Here is a 19,303-nt window from a genome sequence, read left to right on the forward strand (position 1 = left end):
GACCTTATTAAAAGGGAATCTGTCACTCGATTTATTCCATCCAAACCACAGCAGCAGGAGTCAAAGCCTGGCTGCAGAACTGCAATCAGGTATATATTTCTGAAACTCTCTGGCGTTCCAGAGTAAACAGTTCGAAGAGCTGCGTGGAGACTATAGGGAAAGACTATACTAGTCTGGCGCCATCACCAGACAGCTTCTCTTCATTTCATTGACAAGTCTCTAACATGTTTACATATGAACAAACCCACAATCATCTGGAGAGGCACTGGATTAATATAGTCTCTCCCTGTAGTGCCCAGCTGACAAACTATTTTTATAGAAAAATACACCTGACTGCAGTCGTGCAGCCAGGCTCTCATTCATCCGGCGATGGATCAGGCAGCCTGAACCAAGTGCTTTTAATGTAAGATGCATATTTAAAATTTATCATAACCGATCAACACATCTCCTAACCTTGTTTATCCACACCAGTCAGGAGGCATTTGTCTCTAGTTGTGAAACCACCATTTTCTTGCCATAACATGTATTCCTTCTGAATTTTACCCATACACAATCTGCTCCTCTGTCGTTTTACTCCAGGCTAGGCTTCCTGAAGATTGTGAACACATGGCGACGTGGCATGGTCTCAGGCGACATGTAACCCCAACCTAGCTATTTCAAAGCGAATATTGTCAAACACTGAAGGACTTATTGTTTTCCATACCAGATCCACGGTCTGAAATTTGCAGTCTGCATTCCATTTAATTGGCAGTCATGTCAACTCTTAAGGGTATTTTTCATCTTGCAGACTCCTTCAATTGGTTTCAGAGTTTGCACCCTTACTCAAACTGGTCAAGCATGAGCTAGGACACTGACATAACACTCCAATTTCCTGATTTGGTATGATGGTATCACTTAATTTCCTTTTTCAAACTACAATTTTACTATAAACTATTTGCATCTGTTGGACAGTTCAGTTTTCTTGATTGGGGGAGGTAAGGGGTGAATATCTTCCTGCATAAGGTAAAACATACTCAAAGCAGAGGTAGAACAATAAAAAGCAATCACGTCATAGATCAAAATGTATTTTCTTAAAAATTGTTTACAATTAGACAATGACACAAAATTAAATGTTATATTTGCATTCATATCATTTTAGAAAAAAAAAAAAATCCCACAAAAAGAGCCATTCTACCGAAATGTCAGCTAAGCCATGCACGCAGCGTCAGGCGGTAAATCACAACCCTACGAGCAATGGGATGAGAAGAGTGACAAATTTAATGCCACTTACAAACTGGACCAGCAGGATTGTTATGCAGAAAAATAATTAAAACATCAGGGCATTGCCAAGTACAACCTGAACGTTCCAGGAACACTGAACTGATAAAAACGCAACAGTAGCTGCATGAGAGCAGACGGCTTGGGTATATGTAGGGAAAGTTGCAGTATTGTCCAAAATACACGAGGTTCCCAAAAGGCACTTCCCTACATACAAGTGATATTGCAACTCGTTTCGTACAGAATAAAAAAAACATGTGTTACAGACCAGATGGGACTTTGAAAAAGGAGAAAGAGAGAAGAGGGGAAAAAAGGATTCAATGTGATCCATTTGTTGAAATATTACAGAATATCATCTTTGACCCTTTGCTTTTCTTCATTGTCAGAACTTTGACGGTCATGGTCCCTACTTTCGTGCTCACGCTTATGGCCTCTGTCTTTACTCCGACTTCTCTTTCGCGGCCTCTCCCTGCTTGAGCTGCGCTCTCTTTTTCGGGACTTTTCAGCACTGTCTGTCCGCCCACGACTACTGCTTCTGCTATGTTTGTTTGACTTCTCTTTTTGTCTGTTTGACTTTTCTTTGCTCCGGCTTCTCCCTCTAGCATTTCTGCTAGGGCTCCGGCTCTTTCTCTGTTTTCGGTCTTTGCTTCTACTTCTGCTGTGTCTTCTTTCCTTACGCAATTCTCTGTCTTCTCTGTGCCGTCTGTCCTCTCTGTCCTTCCTCTCTTCACTCCTCTTGCGCTCTTTTGAACGCTCTCGGGGTCTATCCGTATCTTTTTCCCTGCCATTGCCCTTTTTATCATGCTCCCTCTTTCTGCTTCTCTCATTTTCTTTTTCTCTGTCCTTATCTCTCCGGTCTGTCTTGCGGTCTCTGCTCCGACTCCTGGTCCTGTGCCTTTCTCGACTTTTACTTCTCCTACGCTCGTTGCTTCGTGACCTCCGTTTGTCTTTGGACTCGCGTTCTATCCGCTGCCGTTCTCGCTCTCTCTCTAGTTCCCTATCGAAACTTGATGTTCCATGATGTTCCCTGTGATGGCTTCTACTCCTTGATCTCCTAGGCGACCTTCGTGGACTTGCAGACCTTTTCGGAGACCTATACAAATGCAAACATAAGGTACTCGAATTAAAAACAAAAATAAATATTACAAAGCAAAATGTTATGTCCTTCGAGGATCAGTCTTCGATATGTTAAAGGGTTCCCCTTCATCATATACATGATGATATATACACATACATATACAGATATTTTAACTACTGAAGACATGTAAACTTGGTGCAGCCGTTTGCTAAAGCTAGGGGGGGGGGTTTGTTAAGAGGTTTAGTTTGAAAAGTCACCTAGACCGTCTCCTCTCAACGTGACGCTGAACATCTTCTGCTTCCTCAGCATTCTCTTTCTTGACCTTTCTTGGTTTGGTTTTGATTTGTTGGTCTATGTGTTTCTGCACTGGAACAGGGATCCTTGGAAACAGCGTAGAGAACCACTCCAGCTTAGTAAGGAATGAACGTAACATCTCTCCTATTGTCATTATACAGCCTCCACCAGCTTTCACATCGAGGTCCTGTAAAATTAGCGGAAGAAAGAGGCAAAGGGGAAGATTCTTGTAAAACAGCATCTTGCATATGTGAAATAAAGTCACAAAAACTACAAGTCATACTGGAGGTATCTAATCTTGGGTGCATCCATAGGTGTTAGTGATCCTAATAGAACATGGAGGTGTGCACTACTAGCAGACTCCTTTTTCTAAGTTCCCTACAAAATAGGAGGTGGGCTGCATTCCTCCATTACATAAGAACAAAGGTGCTAATAAAAATAGGTCCACTTTCTAAGATTTGGACTGTCAACTTAACACAAGCCTATAAAAGTGAGTAGAAATGATTACTAATATTAAAAACACAACCGTGAATTTCAACATGCATTCTGAGGGTTTACAAAGGGTATAAGACAGGTGTTAACATCAATTTATCCCCAAATTTCCCTCACTTTCATTTCATTTGAGCCCTGGGCATATTTAAAGGCGAATCTTAAGATAAAACTTCTTGCACTCACACACATGCATGTGTTCAGTTTAATTTCGCCCCATACAATTGGTGCAGCAAAAAGATCTAGAGGAAAAAAGAGCAGGTTAGCTGAAGTAAATCAGATAATGCCATATTGCAAACCATTTTGGGGCAAGGAAAGCTCTTCATAGCAGAAACAGGAGAAATCTTCCAAAGAAGCCACTACACTGAACCACCTTAGGCCGGCTTCACATTTGCGTTCCTCAGAGCTGCGGACTTCCTCAGTGAAGCTCCGCCCACTGCCGCACCTCCTCCGGTCAGCTCCGCCTATGTCCGCATACTTCTGCATGCGTCCCTATCTTTAACAAAGGGTACGCACGCAGGTCGTGTGGATGTATGCGGATGCCTCCGCATGCGTCGTTTTGACGATGCGGCGACCAGCGACGAACGCAACATGTTGGAATTTGATGCGGTCAACGCATCGTCAAAACGACACATGCGGAGGCATCCGCACAACCTGTATACCCAATGTTAAAGATAGGGTACGCAGGCCGCATGCAGAAGTATGCGGACGTAGGTGGAGCTGACCGGAGGTGCGACAGTGGGCGGAGTTTCACGGAGGAAGTCCGCAGACCTCCGCAGCTCAGCCATCCGCAAATGTGAACATAGCCTTAGAGACAATGTCATCTGTAAAGTAAATGTTTGCTATATAAACGATGTCTGCAAAGCCGTCAGGTTACTCATTTTTTCCCTTCACCTCTGAACATGCCATTTACCTACAGATGTAGGGCTAAAAAGGGTTACAATGCTGCCCGGCTGTCTTACTCAAAGTGTGGCTCTCCAGTAAAAATGTATTTGTTTCTTCCTGGAAGACGCCGGCTTTCAGTCACTGCTCATTATGTTGTGAGCGGCAGCTGAAAGAACGCTCCGACACTCTGATTTGACAACTGGCTCTGTAGAACATCAGTGCTAAGCGAGTTGTCAAATCAAAGTGTTCTTACAACCGCTGCTCACAGTACAGCGAGTGATGCTATGAGCAGTTACTGTAGCTGATCCATGCACGCCGCCATGACTGAAAGCCGGACGATCCCAACATTTGCAGGTAAAGTGTTTTGAGGTGACAGGTTTGCTTTAATAATTAGAAAACGTAGCTCTGAAGTAGCAACAGACTTTATAAAATTATGTATAAAAAAAAAATGGATTAAAAATGTAGACAATAACTATCACTAAACGTTTAAAGAAGTAAAAAGAATTCACAATTTTAATAGCAAAAGATCAGGAGTGACAGCTTGTAACTTGCAGACATGGAGAGTGTTGTGCCGGTGTGTGGCATCTTCTCATCTGGATGTAGCCGTCTTATCTATTCCACACATTTTTGATGAACTTGAATGGGGACGGAGGGGAATGGGAGGGTCGAGCATGCATCCTGCTGCACGTGTCATACATATGCACCAAATGTGCAGTATGTTCTGTGCAGATTTGCTTGTGAAAAAATGCAGTGGAGATTTATGTGAAAAAAAAGTCTCTTCTACATGCTGTCAAGTTATTTTATTTTTTTAGTCAAATACAGTGGTTGATTCCAGAAAGATATTAAAAAGGGAGCACTCCATGTCTGCCATGGTATTACTTGAAACAGCAGATTGGTGGGTGGTGGGGTGATGATCTACCTTATGGAGAAGTCATCAATAAATTTTAGGCTGGAAATTTCTTAAAGGAAAATGACTTGATCACTATCTAAATAGCAGACTGATGAACGATATATGGTGCCAACAGGCCGTTTCAGCATCAGCATGCACAATTGAAAGCTGTACAAATGAAAATTGAATTACCCTTGTTGACATACCTCTTCGTCATCAAGAAAGTCTTCATACCAGTCCCATAAGTCGGTAGGGGGTTGTGTGTACCTGGGACATGGAAAGACAATATTCATGTAACAGAAACAAGAAAATTCATAATGGATACTTTAAAAACCTGAACCAAAAGTTGAAAATACATATATAAAAATTCTCTCTGCACGGTTGTCCTAAGGCCCTTCCATCTAATGTTCCCAAGAGGTGAATACACAGTGGATTTCCTCTGCCGATCTGTGTGTGGAAAATCCACTGCATATTCCAGTGGCACCGTTAACACGCTGTGGAGAAACTGAGTAATTTAGGTGGCTGCAACCACCAAGGATTTCATATATACAGCAGGATTTATGGGAATGTACCCTCTTGCTAAGCAAGTTATTTTCAACGTCATATCCTACAGAAGAATGTCTATACGATAGTGAAATATACTGTAACATGACCACTAGCTCCCCTGAATATTGTATTGGATCTTATATTTCATGGGACCAACAATTTTCTAGAATTGTGTAATAAAAATATAATGATCATTTAAAGTGAACCTGTCATCAGGTTTGGCCAATGCAAGTTACGGCCACCGCCTTTCAGAGCTTATCTATAGTATTCTAAAATGCTGTATATCTGCCCCTGATCCGACCTGCAAGAGAAGAAAAGGTTTTATTATACTCACCTGCAGAGCAGGGCAGTCCGATGGGTGTTGCAGGTGCTGGGCCTCTCTGACCTTTCCCAGAGCCTGCAGTACTTTGCTCTACCCTCAACAGGGCAGATAAGTAGCGGGATGCCGGAGAGCCATAAAGCAAGCAGGAGGGCAGTGTCGCAAGAAGATGGGAGGCGCCAGACTAGGACTTGGGACCCCCATTGGACGGACCGCCCCCGGGTGAGTATAATAAAACTTACTTTTCTTCTTATCTTGCAGGTCGGATTGGGGGCTTATCTACAGCATTATAGAATGCAGTAGATAAGCCCTGAAAGGTGGTGGCCGTAAATCGCGTTGGCCAAACCTGATGAAAGGTTTGCTTAATAAACAAAAAAACAAAAACACACATACCCACTTACCTTATATACATGAACCCAAGTGCCCTAATGTACGGGGAGTCTGTGTGTGTGATAAGCCCCATTACTTGCTTTCTTGTCAGCTTCAGTGTGAACAGTTTATAGAGGAGACAGAAGGCTGTTGATACAATGCCGCCTGTTCCAACACCACGGACCTGCAAAGACAAAAGAAGGCTTCTGTAAGTCACATCTCTTCATGCAATAACATGAATAGTGAACCAGAGGCAACGAGCCCCATGAGAACCACGATGCCCACACAGAAGGTTTACACCTCTCTTCTTTGATTAGATAAATAGATCACATGGCTTTGTACACCTATTGGTACATTTACTTGATCTTGGACAAAAATATTTTAATCCCCCCTAGAAATAATTGAATTCCAATATGAAAAAAAAAGGCTTTAAACAAATGAATAAGTGTAAAAAAAAATATTTTGTGGGGCAATTATTTCTTATATACCTCATTGGAAAACACCAAGAATGGGAAGGCACGTACTTCTACTTACCCCCCCGCACATCCCGGTTTGTCCAGCAGTTTTCCGACTTCCTTTCTCCCAAGGCTCAACATGATTAACCTAGAAGAGTGAACGAGTGGGGTTATTACAATGTCTTACGTAAAGATACAACTCTGCTACTCTGTACTGAGAAATCTTAACAAAACAAAGAGAAGTCAGCATCTTGGAAGAAATAAGATGTCAGGGCAAAGAGTTAAAGGCAACATCAAAAATATAACACAAAATTATCAGATTTAGGGCAGTCACCAAGAGCCTTTCAGCCTTTTCCACAAAGGATTGTACCCTTAAAGGAGGTGTCTTCCCTCTCCAATTGCCTGAAAGGGGCAGACCGATGCTATAAAGCAGGGTTCCCCAACTCCAGTCCTCAAGGCCCTCCAACAGATCATGTTTTCAGGATTTCTTTAGTATTGCTCAGGTGATAATTGCATCACCTGTACAATACAAGGGAAATCCAGAAAACATGACCTGTTGGTGGGCCTTGAGGACTGGAGATGGGGAACCCTGCTATAAAGGATATTGGATCCTAGATAAGTAATCCAGTGTACGATCTTTGCAAGGAAGAGCTCCAGTTCTTGCAAACTAAACTTTTTTTTTAGTGTTGCAACTGCAAATTCAGCTATTTGCCAGAGGTACCAGGTATCTCATGAGAATCCGACTTCTACCTCTGTGTATATATGGCAATCCTATATATTGTTCCAAAGACTGTCCCCATCTCTCGCTTTCCTCCTGTTTGTATGAATTAATACACAGAAGGATATTGTATAGAGGATACATTTAGCTTAAAATAATTTGGTAAGGGACTTCAAACACTCTATAAGTTGCCATGTAAGGATAGGACAAGGCGCCCAGATGGCACCTAGTATCCGATAGACCTAAAACATACAAATTTAGTGCCAACATGTATATTTGGTGGAGAAAGATTGAACTTAATGGAACAAGTGTCTTTTTTCAACTTACGGTATATGTAACTATATAAAAATGTTTTTTTTTTAAAAAAAAAAAAGTTATACTTAATATTCACATTTCTTTTCGAAGTTTGGATTGTGTCGCCAGTACACTGGTATGCTTAGTAGCTGCTGAACCACTGACACAGACGTACAGCATTTCTTATGCCTCCCACGACAAGCAGATGACAATGTGTTCTTCAGAACCAGAAAAACAAGATGTACATGCAGCGACTCCACTGCCAAAATCAGCAATGGGAAAAAAGATCCTGTTTTTACACAGCCAACGATCTGTATAAGAACGAACCATTACATATAGAGGTCGCCAGTACAAAACACTTCACGGAAGGCAACAAGACACAAGCACCAAATTATATTTTATTAATACTAAAATTTCTGGGACTTTGTCCCCCCACACATTAGTGAGTTTTTATTATCTGGGCATCTAATCTGTCCTTAGGATAAGTCATCAATGACGAATCAGTGGAGATCAGACACCTGGCACCGCATTGATCGGATGTAATGAGCTCCAACCAGAATGAAACTTTGATTAGAAATGACCCCACAACTTAATACAATGTCTAGTGGCCATTGACGAGAACTACACACTAAAGGCCCCGTCACACGAGATCACTGTGTGTGACGGGGATCAGCGACCGCCCCCCCCGCCCGTTATTGCTGATCATGCAGCATTGGCCAGGGTCGTTTTTCGATCGCTGGTCTCCCGCTGGCCAGCACGCATCGCTGCGTTTGGCAGCGAGAGACCAGCGATCAGCAACGCTGGTTTCTAATGTAAACATCGGGTATCCAGGAGCCGCGGCTTCTGGATACCCGACGTTTACATTAGAAACCAGCGTCGCTGGTCCTGGTCGCTGGGGCTCTCTATGCGACAGCTCAACAGCTATCAGCCTAACGATGTCCCAGCGATCCCATCATGTCGGATCGTTAGTGGGATCGCTGGGACATCGTTATGTGTAACGGGGGCTTTACTCCTATTCAACACCATAGGAATTGATCTGCAGTTCTCAGCAGTGGCTGTAGTATATTGATCAGAGCCAGACCGAACCACCACTGATAATGGGGGTGGCAGGATCTGATAATATCTAGGTAATAAGTGTTTGGATGTCCAGACAATCGCTGTCTTTTCATGCCCAGAATCTAGAGTATGCTTAGGACATACACCTTACAGGGTATCAGTACATCATCCTTCTACTCAATCTAGGGGTCCATTCACACAGATAGACCGGCAGCACGATAAGAATAGCGGTTGTTTAATATCCTGTTTACACTGGCAGACCAAAGAAACCGATGAGCACTGACCAGGGTGGATAAAAATCAATGTTTTTTTTTTTAAAAAAAAATCAAAATCGGATTTTTTTTTATTTAAATCGGATTTTTTTTATTTAAATCGGATTTTTTTCAATAAACTGCTTTTTGAGGAAAATATTTTACCATCCAAAGGTTCTTCCATCATGAGGTAAAGCTGAGTTGTTTAACTCAGTAGAATAAAGGCTGTATATGTGTAACATTCACAATGCCATGCTCTTCCAGAGGTTTCTGTAGGATTAGTGGGCAGTTTCTCTCCTATATTATCACAGACGCTCGCTTTACTTACGCAGTTCTCAAAACTGAATTTGACTCCGCAGAGGTCCCAGCCTCTTCTTCACGGCAAAAATGTTACAACATGAACAGAGTCGAGAAAAAGACCTTAATCCTATTATTCTACAAACCTATGAATACAGAATCAACCCATTCAGTGCCAAGTCCAAGAAGTTAGACAATATGTTTCTGATTGTTTGGAGTGGAATAAATCTGCACAACACAAGAAGAATGTGAATCTAAGTGTGAGGAGGAAGGGCAAGCAGACAAGAAAATGAAAGTGAAACTTTGAGCACAATACTGCAGCATAGCCACAGACAGACAAGTCTGGATCTGTTTGTGTGTACGATCTGAGGTTTATTACATTCTTTCCTATCGGTAAGGCAGACATGCGTGCAAAATGCAAACGATGCAACAAAGAGATGCAAGGCCTGGTGGCGCGAATGAGGCAACATCATGAGAAGTGCGGTGATGAAGATGACCAAAGAAACACTTCTGAACAGGCAGGATCTTCAGGTTGGTAAACATTTTTATTGAATCCTATTTCTAAAGACTGAACTGTCATGTGTGAGAAAAATTATATTTCTTATTACTGCATGTTACTGTCATTTGGTACAGTTATGAAGAAAAACAAATATTCCTTTTGGGGCAGGGGCAGTAATGTGTTGTGTACAATAAGCAGAAATTGTATAAACAATAAAATAACAGCACTGACTTTTTTTGTTTAGGGGAATTCATGGATTCTGGAAACTATCCACCTCCAAGATCAACATCATCCTGTTCTACAGTTTCAGAGTTATCCATCCAGGATAGTGCTTCATTAGCAGCAGCATCATCATCAGACACCCACAGCCACATATCACCATCACCCAAAAGGAAGAAAAAACCTTTACCTCCTGGAACCACCATAGATAGGTTTGTGATAAGAACTAGCAGATTAGAAAAAGAGTTGATTGATGAAAAAATTGCCCAGTTTATTTATGCAACGAACTCTTCTTTCCGTCTGACTGAGAACCCACATTTCATTAATATGGTTCAGTCACTGAGACCAGGATACAGTCCACCCAGCAGAGCTGATGTTGCAGGGAAACTGCTGGATCAAGTGTATGACAGAGAAATGGAGCAATGTGCAACAGCTCTGGAGGGTAAAATTGTTAACCTAAGTATTGATGGGTGGAGTAATGTCCACAATGATCCTATTGTATGTGCTTGTATAACAACAGAAGAAGGTAAAGTCTTCCTTGCACAAACAACTGATACGTCAGGAAATGCACACACAGCAGAATACTTACAAGAAGTGGCAGTAAAAGTTATAACGACATGTGAACAAAAATTCAAATGTCTAGTACGCAGTTTGGTCACTGACAATGCAGCAAACGTATCCAAGATGAGAAGAGATTTAGAAGAGCAGGGAGGGAATACAAAGCTGCTAATAACATATGGTTGCAGTGCTCATTTGCTGCACCTCTTAGCCAAAGACTTAAGTGTTCCAGAAATAAAGGCTAATGTTGTTGAAATTGCTAAATACTTCCGTAATAATCATTTTGCTGCAGCAGCTCTGAAAAGGATGGGTGGAACCAAGCTAACGCTCCCACAAGATGTTAGATGGAACTCTGTGGTGGACTGTTTTGAGCAGTATATCAAAAACTGGCCTATTCTGATGACACTTTGTGAAGAAAATCGAGATAAAATAGATGGCACTGTCACGGCCAAAATCCTCAACATTGGGCTTAAGAGAAATGTTGAACATATGCTGAGCTTCCTGAAACCCATCTCTCAAGCTTTAAACAAAATACAGAAAAATAGCTGTTTTATTGCGGATGCTGTTGAAATTTGGAAGGAACTGAGTGAACACTTAAAAACAGAACTACACATGGACAGAATTAAATTACAAGCAGTAAACAAACGAATGGGATAAGCACTGACTCCAGCTCATTTTTTGGCAAATATTGTCAATATCCAATATCAGGGTCAAAACCTAAGTGCTGAAGAAGAGGAGTTAGCTATGACATGGGTATCCAGCAATCATCCATCTTTAATGCCAACTATAATAAACTTCAGAGCTAAGGGGGAACCATTCAAGAAATATATGTTTGCTGAAGATATTTTAAGGAAGGTCACACCAGTAAACTGGTGGAAGTCACTTAAGCGCTTGGATTTAGAGACTGTTCAAGTAATGATTTCACTTTTAACAGCAGTAGCTTCTTCTGCAGGCATTGAAAGAATATTCTCTTCCTTTGGACTCATTCATTCTAAATTGAGAAATCGGTTGGGACCCAATAAAGCAGGAAAGCTTGTTTTTCTTTTCCAGATTATGAATAGGAACAAAGAAGAAGATGATGATGAAGATGACGACAAGTGAGCTACAGAGGACAGCAGGGACAGTAGTATTTAAGTTTTTCATGTGTCGGCTGGGCTGACAGTCTAAGTTTCTTAAAATATATATATATTTTGTTTAGCCAAATTAGTTAACAAACATGGATGTTTGTTTAAGCAAATAACTTATGCTATAATGTTGTTATTGTTTCAGTTGAATAAATCTATTTAAATTGTTATTAAGGTCAGGATTATTTTTCTCCTTCCTAAGTACAACAGAACAGTGGTGTCAAAATATGAATGATTAACCCATTAAACTGGGGAGAAAAAAGTAATATAAAAAGTGATTCTAAAAATCTTCATCTACTTGCATGTTAAAGTAGCAAGAACTAGTTTAGGTAGAAACTTTGATTTAAATCAAGCCTTACTGACTAGTGATTTAAATCGTGATTTAAATCAGTTAGATTTAAATCAAATCCACCCTGGCACTGACTGATGTAATAGAGTGCTCAGTGCACATAGGCTGTTGTTATTTTCCTATTTACACAAGACTATGCACTGCTGAGATCGATTTTACCTGATGAATGAGCGTTTTTTGCTTGTTCATTGAGATAAATTGTAAGCAGACTGAATGGGACAGGTACATCAAGACTACCACAGTGCGCTACACCAGTCTTCCTGCAGTACAAGGCTCCAAATTCATTGAGATGAACCACTTAATGAATTTGGCGCAATTTCTAAGGGTATGTTCCCATGGTCAGTAAACGCTGCGTGTTGAACGTTGTGCACAGCCGCAGCGTTCAAATGTTACAGCATAGTGGATGAGATTTCATGAAATACCATGCCCACTATGCGTGCAGGGACGCCTCTGGCTTCCCTGCGTACACGCATATGCGGCGCGTCTTTCCAGAACGCAACATGTCTATTTATCTTGCAGAGACGCTTCTTCTCTGCAAGAAAATATCACCGGACAGTGTATTGGACGCAGTGATTCCGCACGGGTCAATGAACACACGCGCTATCACCGGCATTCAAAAGCCGGCAGCGCTTTGGACGAAGCGGACATGTGCTGCGTCCAAAGAGCTGCTGGTTTCTGCCCGTGGGAACATACCCTTAGGGGCGAGCACCTCTGTGAGTCGTGCAAAACATGCTACTCCAGGAAAGTACTGGAGTAGCATTTCTGCAGTTTAAAAAAACAGCCCTTTTGATATGAGAATATTCCCTCAATCTGAGAACAGCATAATGTAGGAAAAAAGAACCCAATTCCGTGTCACTTACTTGGCTGCTTGCTGTATTTATAAAATCACTGTTTTATCATCAGGAGTTCACCCCTAGAGGAGTTGTAAACCTGCTACCATGTAGTACTCCATATTCATGAGCTCTGAATAACCCCCCTGATAGACCACTTTCTGTGTACACTGCGCATAGGCAGAAAGATACCAATCAGTTATCACTTACTGGGTTTTTTGCTGAAGTTTGGATAAAACTGATTTATCTGCTGATATACAAGTTCTCTAAATGCTAAACTCTGTATAACCAATGATTGGCAGATTTCATTGTACACTGTACATAGGCAGCAAGCTGCCAATTAGTGGTAAAAACTGGGTCAGACAGAGATCAGGAATATGGTGAACTACCTGCAGCAGGTTTACTAGTCCTCTAGTGGAAAAATCCCCGTTTTATCAGCAGGAGTTTATAAAAAATAACAGCAAGCAGCCCAGTAAGTGACACATAGCTGGAATCAGGATCTCTGCCCATACATCATGTTGCTCTCAAATTAGGTAGCAAAAAGCCAGCGAGATTCCATTTTACATAACAAATCTTCCCCACTGTATGAAGTCTCAAAAATCCGCAGTGAGCTTAATGGCGCTTTCATTAGGTGTCTTAAAACATCACAGGTTTGCCACAAGTTTTATTAACAATATGTGGAATGATTGACATACCACATCTAAATAGGTGGCAAGGACACACTGATACATTTGAGAAATAGAACAAAGATTTCGCATACTGCATTGTCACCAGTGGATCAATTTACACCTTTACAATATGAAGGAAGTTATATTGCCAGACGTTTGCACAGTCTCCACTTCCAGCAGTCCAGTACTTATTGCCATATGCAGTTGGATCGTCTGCCATTAGTGCTCAGGCTGCGTGTACCTCTGCAGTAAAGGAGACAGCTCTGTAGGATGTAATGCTGGATTCTGTATTGGACCCTGAGGTGGCCACCATCTCCTCAGTTTCTGAGTCCAGTACATAAGCCAACACTAGGAACACATTGCATCCTGCAGAGCTGCTGCCATACTGGTAGGCAAGGAAATAGAGCAGGACAGTCTCACACAGCGCACAGGAGAGCCGATGTGGAAACAATGACCAGTCTTCACATGTCTGCTGTTACAGAAAGATTATATATACAAAAGGTAGAATGTTAGAAAGAGAAACTTGACGAGTGATTGAGTTTTCCTATAAGAGGGCAGAGAGGTGGTTTGATGGCTAAAAGGGTATCCAGACTTGGGACAAAAGTCTGCTATCACTTTTTTTTTCCAGATTGCTGAATTGTGACAGCGTGTGGTATGCACACAGTCACAATTTCTGAAGCCAACAGGCAGTCATGCGTTCAGTTTCTGTCAATAGAAGTTAATTGAGAGATGAGATTAGCTGGCACAAGACTAAACTGATACACATCACATACATACAGTCACATGACCACCCGCTCACACTGGGAATAGTGAAAATGTACACATCGCACACAGTCACAAAGAGTGATTGCAGACTTTTGTATCAACCCCGGACAGCATAAATAATATCATTCATAGAAGCTGTGGGAGATGTGGCATCACTCACACTGCTTCTATCACCACTCCCTTCAGAGAAACAAGCTGCGGGCCAGCGGCGACAGAAGACACGTGCCGCTGCTGTGGTCACTCTGGAGGGCATCAGAGGGCAGCGATCGCTGTGCTGGCCCTTGATGATGTCCTGCTCCTGGCCAGGTGACCAAAGAGGGAGAAGTGACTGCACGGCCATTCTCCTGATCACAGTCTCCCTTCAATGAAAAGTCACAGAAGTAAAAATTAAATACATTAAAACCAGGTGCAGTTATTAGCTGTATAAGGAGATCAATAAATTGTCTTAATATAAAGCAAATCACAGTGGCTTGGGGGTTGAAAATAGATATTTCTAAAGTGATCTCTATGTATCGGACCAGCCCTTTAATGAATCAGGGCCTTAGAATGCAATAGTACAAGTTGTATCGCCTTACCAGCCCCCGGGCCCCCCACTGGCTCCAGTATTAACAGATAACATGGATCTATGACCACAGTAGCCAATCACTGGCCTCAGCGGTGACCTCAGTAACTGGCTGCAGCGGTCCCACGTCCATATGAATAGAGGAGGACCAGAGGCCCCTGGTGGGCACAGGAAGCAGCAGGGGGTCGGTGAGGAATCCCCGGGTACATGTGATCACAGGCGGGAAAGCATGGCGGCCGCTCGGCACAGATCAGGGCAGGCCCCGCACTCAGTCCGTACTCTCACCCCGCTCTACGTACCTTAAAGTAGATTTCGTCCACCACCTCATGGTAGGTCTTCAGCTCGTACAGCTGCACCTTGAAATATGGAGAGGACAAGATGTTGGTCAGAATCATAGGGTTCAGATTCATAGTCTTTTCATTGCCCCACAGCGGCAGTACATTCCCAGGCTTCCCAGAGGGCGCAGATTTGTTTCCCCCACCACCTGTCTGAGTGGGTTGCGGGGTCCCCCCGAGGGCCACCGCGTTGTTATTCGCCATTTCTAACCGGAGAAAATATGGCGGCTGCCTCACCGGACAGCAGGAAGTGACGTCACGTAGTGGAAAGGAGGAAGAAAGGCGGCTGGGCAGAACTGCCGAGAGAACCAATCACCGCGCTGGAATATGCGGGCAAATCAAAATGCTTGTACTTGGCGTCCAATCATTGAGTTCGTCTCTCGTATCCATGAAGTAACCAATCACAACGAAATGCCGTGACCCGCTTGTTTTTTTATTTTGGAGATTCGAAACTTTATTTTTCAACCACCACAGCTAACAGTGAGCATTTTGTGTAAGTCATGATCCAGAAGAGACGTAAATGGACGTCTGTCCGCCCGCAGTGTTTAATAATTGTACTAATTCTAAAACTCTCGTGTAGCTCAGTGCTTCCAGCGCCCCACTGCGGTTTACCTCCTGGTCTGCGGTAGTGAAACTCCTAAGCAGCAGTGAGTGCAGCGGTCAGGGATAGAGCGTGCAGAGATCAGGGATAGAGAGTGCAATGGTCAGAGATAGACAGCAGCGATCAGGGATAGTGCAGTGGTCAGGGTTACAGAGCAGCGATCAGGGATAGTGCAGTGGTCAGGGTTACAGAGCAGCGGTCAGGGATAGTGCAGTGGTCAGGGTTACAGAGCAGCGGTCAAAGATAGAGAGCAGCGATCAGGGATAGTGCAGAGATCAGGGATACAGAGCAGCGGTCAGGGATAGAGAGTGCAGTGGTCAGGGTTACAGAGCAGCGGTCAAAGATAGAGAGCAGCGATCAGGGATAGTGCAGAGATCAGGGATACAGAGCAGCGGTCAGGGATAGAGAGTGCAGTGGTCAGGGATACAGAGCAGCGGTCAGAGATAGAGAGCAGCGATCAGGGATAGTGCAGAGATCAGGGATACAGAGCAGCGGTCAGAGATAGGGAGCAGAGGTCAGGGATACAGAGCAGCGATCAGGGATAGTGCAGTGGTCAGGGATACAGCAGCGGTCGGATACAGAGCAGAGGTCAGGGATAGTGCAGAGATCAGGGATAGAGAGCAGCGGTCAGGGATACAGAGCAGCGGTCAGGGATAGTGCAGAGATAGAGAGCAGCGGTCAGGGATAGTGCAGTGGTCAGGGATAGAGAGCAGCGGTCAGGGATAGTGCAGCGGTCAGGGATAGTGCAGTGGTCAGGGATAGAGAGCAGCGGTCAGGGATAGTGCAGAGATCAGGAATAGTGCAGTGGTCAGGGATACAGAGCGTCGGTCAGAGATAGAGAGCAGAGGTCAGGGATAGAGAGCAGCGATCAGGGATAGTACAGTGGTCAGGGATACAGAGCAGCGGTCAAAGATAGAGAGCAGCGATCAGGGATAGTGCAGAGATCAGGGATAGAGAGCAGCGGTCAGGGATACAGAGCAGCGGTCAGGGATAGAGAGTGCAGTGGTCAGGGATACAGAGCAGCGGTCAGAGATAGAGAGCAGTGATCAGGGATAGTGCAGCGGTCAGGGATAGTGCAGAGATCAGGGATACAGAGCAGCGGTCAGAGATAGGGAGCAGAGGTCAGGGATACAGAGCAGCGATCAGGGATAGTGCAGTGGTCAGGGATACAGCAGCGGTCAGAGATAGAGAGCAGTGGTCAGGGATACAGAGCAGAGGTCAGGGATAGTGCAGTGATCAGGGATACAGAGCAGCGATCAGGGATAGTGCAGAGATCAGGGATAGAGAGCAGCGGTCAGGGATACAGAGCAGCGGTCAGGGATAGTGCAGTGGTCAGGGATAGAGAGCAGCGGTCAGGGATAGTGCAGTGGTCAGGGATACAGAGCAGCGGTCAGGGATAGTGCAGTGGTCAGGGATACAGAGCAGCGGTCAGGGATAGTGCAGAGATCAGGGATACAGAGCAGCGATCAGGAATAGTGCAGTGGTCAGGGATACAGAGCGTCGGTCAGAGATAGAGAGCAGAGGTCAGGGATAGAGAGCAGCGATCAGGGATAGTGCAGTGGTCAGGGATACAGAGCAGAGGTCACAGATAGTGCAGTGATCAGGGATACAGAGCAGCGATCAGGGATAGTGCAGAGATCAGGGATACAGAGCAGCGATCAGGGATAGTGCAGAGATCAGGGATAGAGAGCAGCGGTCAGGGATGCAGAGCAGAGGTCAGAGATAGAGAGCAGTGATCAGGGATAGAGAGCAGCGATCAGGGATAGTGCAGAGATCAGGGATACAGAGCAGCGGTCAGAGTTAGGGAGCAGAGGTCAGGGATACAGAGCAGCGATCAGGGATAGTGCAGTGGTCAGGGATACAGCAGCGGTCAGAGATAGAGAGCAGTGGTCAGGGATACAGAGCAGAGGTCAGGGATAGTGCAGTGATCAGGGATACAGAGCAGCGATCAGGGATAGTGCAGAGATCAGGGATAGAGAGCAGCGGTCAGGGATACAGAGCAGCGGTCAGGGATAGTGAAGAGATAGAGAGCAGCGGTCAGGGATAGTGCAGTGGTCAGGGATAAAGAGCAGCGGTCAGGGATAGTGCAGTGGTCAGGGATAGTGCAGAGATCAGGGATACAGAGCAGCGATCAGGAATAGTGCAGTGGTCAGGGATACAGAGCGTCGGTCAGAGATAGAGAGCAGAGGTCTGGGATAGAGAGCAGCGATCAGGGATAGTGCAGTGGTCAGGGATACAGAGTAGAGGTCACGGATAGTGCAGTGATCAGGGATACAGAGCAGCGATCAGGGATAGTGCAGAGATCAGGGATAGAGAGCAGCGATCAGGGATACAGAGCAGCGGTCAGGGATAGTGCAGAGATCAGGGATAGAGAGCAGCGGTCAGGGATACAGAGCAGAGGTCAGAGATAGAGAGCAGCGATCAGGGATAGTGCAGTGGTCAGGGATACAGAGCAGAGGTCAGGGATAGTGCAGTGATCAGGGATAGAGAGCAGCGGTCAGGGATAGTGCAGTGGTCAGGGATACAGAGCAGAGGTCATGGATAGTGCAACGGTCAGGGGCAGTGCAGTAGTCAGGGATACAGAGCAGCGGTCAGAGATAGAGAGCAGAGGTCGGATAGACAGCAGAGGTCAGGGAGAGTACAGTGGTCAGGGATACAGAGCAGCGGTCAGGGATAGAGAGCAGCAGACAGTGATAGTGCAGAGGTCAGGGATAGTGCAATGGTCAGGGCTAGAGAGTGTTGAGGTCGCCCCACTGCGGTTTTCCTCCGGGTCTGCGGTAGTGAAACTCCTAAGGCCTGTTTTCCACTTCCGTTTTTGACCATCAGTCAAAATCCGCCGTTTTTTTCTCCATTGAGTTGTATTACCGGCGGATCTTGACGGATGGCCATCCGTTGGATCCGTTTTTTTGCGGATCCGCCAAATTTTTTTTGTCCGCCGACATGCCTGGACGGACCCTGCAATGTTTTTTTTGCTGCAGGATCTGCATTTTACAGTGCGCATGCCTGGAGGAATGAAGTGAGCCGAAAATGTAACCCTGAAATCCTTTCTGGCGGACGGAAAAAATTCTCTCTCTCTTTCCCAGGCAGCGGTTCCTTTAAAATTCATAGGATCTGTCAAAAAACGGATCCGGTGGCATCCGTTCACATCAGTTTGCAACGGATCCGCTTTCCGCTATTTTGGCGGATTTTAACTGACACAAAAAAACGGAAGTGTGAAACAGGCCTAAGCAGCGGTCAGGGATAGAGCGTGCAGTGGTCAGTGATAGTGCAGAGATCAGGGATAGAGAGTGCAGCGGTCAGTGAAAGTGCAGAGATCAGGGATAGAGTGTAGCGGTCAGTGATAGTGCAGAGATCAGGGATAGAGAGCAGCGGTCAGGGATAGTGCAGTGGTCAGGGATACAGAGCAGCAGTCAGGGATAGTGCAGTGGTCAGGGATACAGAGCAGCGGTCACTGATAGAGAGCAGCGATCAGGGATAGTGCAGTGGTCAGGGATAGAGAGCAGCGATCAGGGATAGAGAGCAGAGGTCAGGGTTAGAGAGTGCTGAGGTCAGGGATAGAGAGCAGCACATAGTGATAGTGCAGAGGTCAGGGATAG

General features: G+C 44.5%; 2 protein-coding genes across 4 annotated transcripts in view; one reads left to right on the forward strand and one right to left on the reverse strand.

Moving 5' to 3' along the window:
• Window positions 1-1,048: 1,048 nt before the first annotated feature.
• PRPF38B (pre-mRNA processing factor 38B) lies at window positions 1,049-15,370 on the reverse strand. Of its 2 annotated transcripts, XM_073582866.1 has the most exons (7): window positions 15,256-15,355; window positions 15,071-15,127; window positions 6,661-6,729; window positions 6,159-6,310; window positions 5,099-5,159; window positions 2,593-2,816; window positions 1,049-2,350 (listed from the first exon to the last, which is right to left on the reverse strand). In XM_073582866.1, the coding sequence occupies exons 3-7, from the start codon at window positions 6,670-6,672 to the stop codon at window positions 1,600-1,602; spliced, it is 1,200 nt and encodes a 399-aa protein (XP_073438967.1). In that variant the 5' UTR covers window positions 6,673-6,729; window positions 15,071-15,127; window positions 15,256-15,355; the 3' UTR covers window positions 1,049-1,599. The 2 variants fall into 2 exon arrangements, with proteins under 2 accessions (XP_073438967.1, XP_073438966.1); XM_073582865.1 differs by having other exon boundaries at window positions 15,071-15,370.
• Window positions 15,366-19,303, forward strand: part of HENMT1 (HEN methyltransferase 1) — an 82,071-nt gene continuing 78,133 nt past the window's right edge. For both annotated transcript variants that reach the window (XM_073582867.1, XM_073582868.1), the window contains exon 1: window positions 15,366-15,599. The gene's annotated coding sequence lies outside the window, so the exon portion shown is untranslated. The remainder of the gene's footprint in view (window positions 15,600-19,303) is intronic.

The sequence above is a fragment of the Dendrobates tinctorius genome, unplaced genomic scaffold (assembly GCF_039654945.1).
Source record: "Dendrobates tinctorius isolate UK_male_01 unplaced genomic scaffold, ASM3965494v1 ptg000074l, whole genome shotgun sequence".
Lineage (NCBI taxonomy): Eukaryota > Metazoa > Chordata > Amphibia > Anura > Dendrobatidae > Dendrobates > Dendrobates tinctorius.

Bases quoted from the DNA above. Each gene is read 5' to 3' on its own strand.
- PRPF38B (XM_073582865.1), bottom strand. From the start codon at position 15,310: ATGGCGAATAACAACGCGGTGGCCCTCGGGGGGACCCCGCAACCCACT. The intron at 2,817-5,098 runs GTATGTCAACAA...CTAATTTTACAG, and splicing joins ACTTTCTTGATGACGAAGAG to GACCTCGATGTGAAAGCTGG. The intron at 2,351-2,592 runs GTGACTTTTCAA...GCATTTGTATAG, and splicing joins GTTGAGAGGAGACGGTCTAG to GTCTCCGAAAAGGTCTGCAA.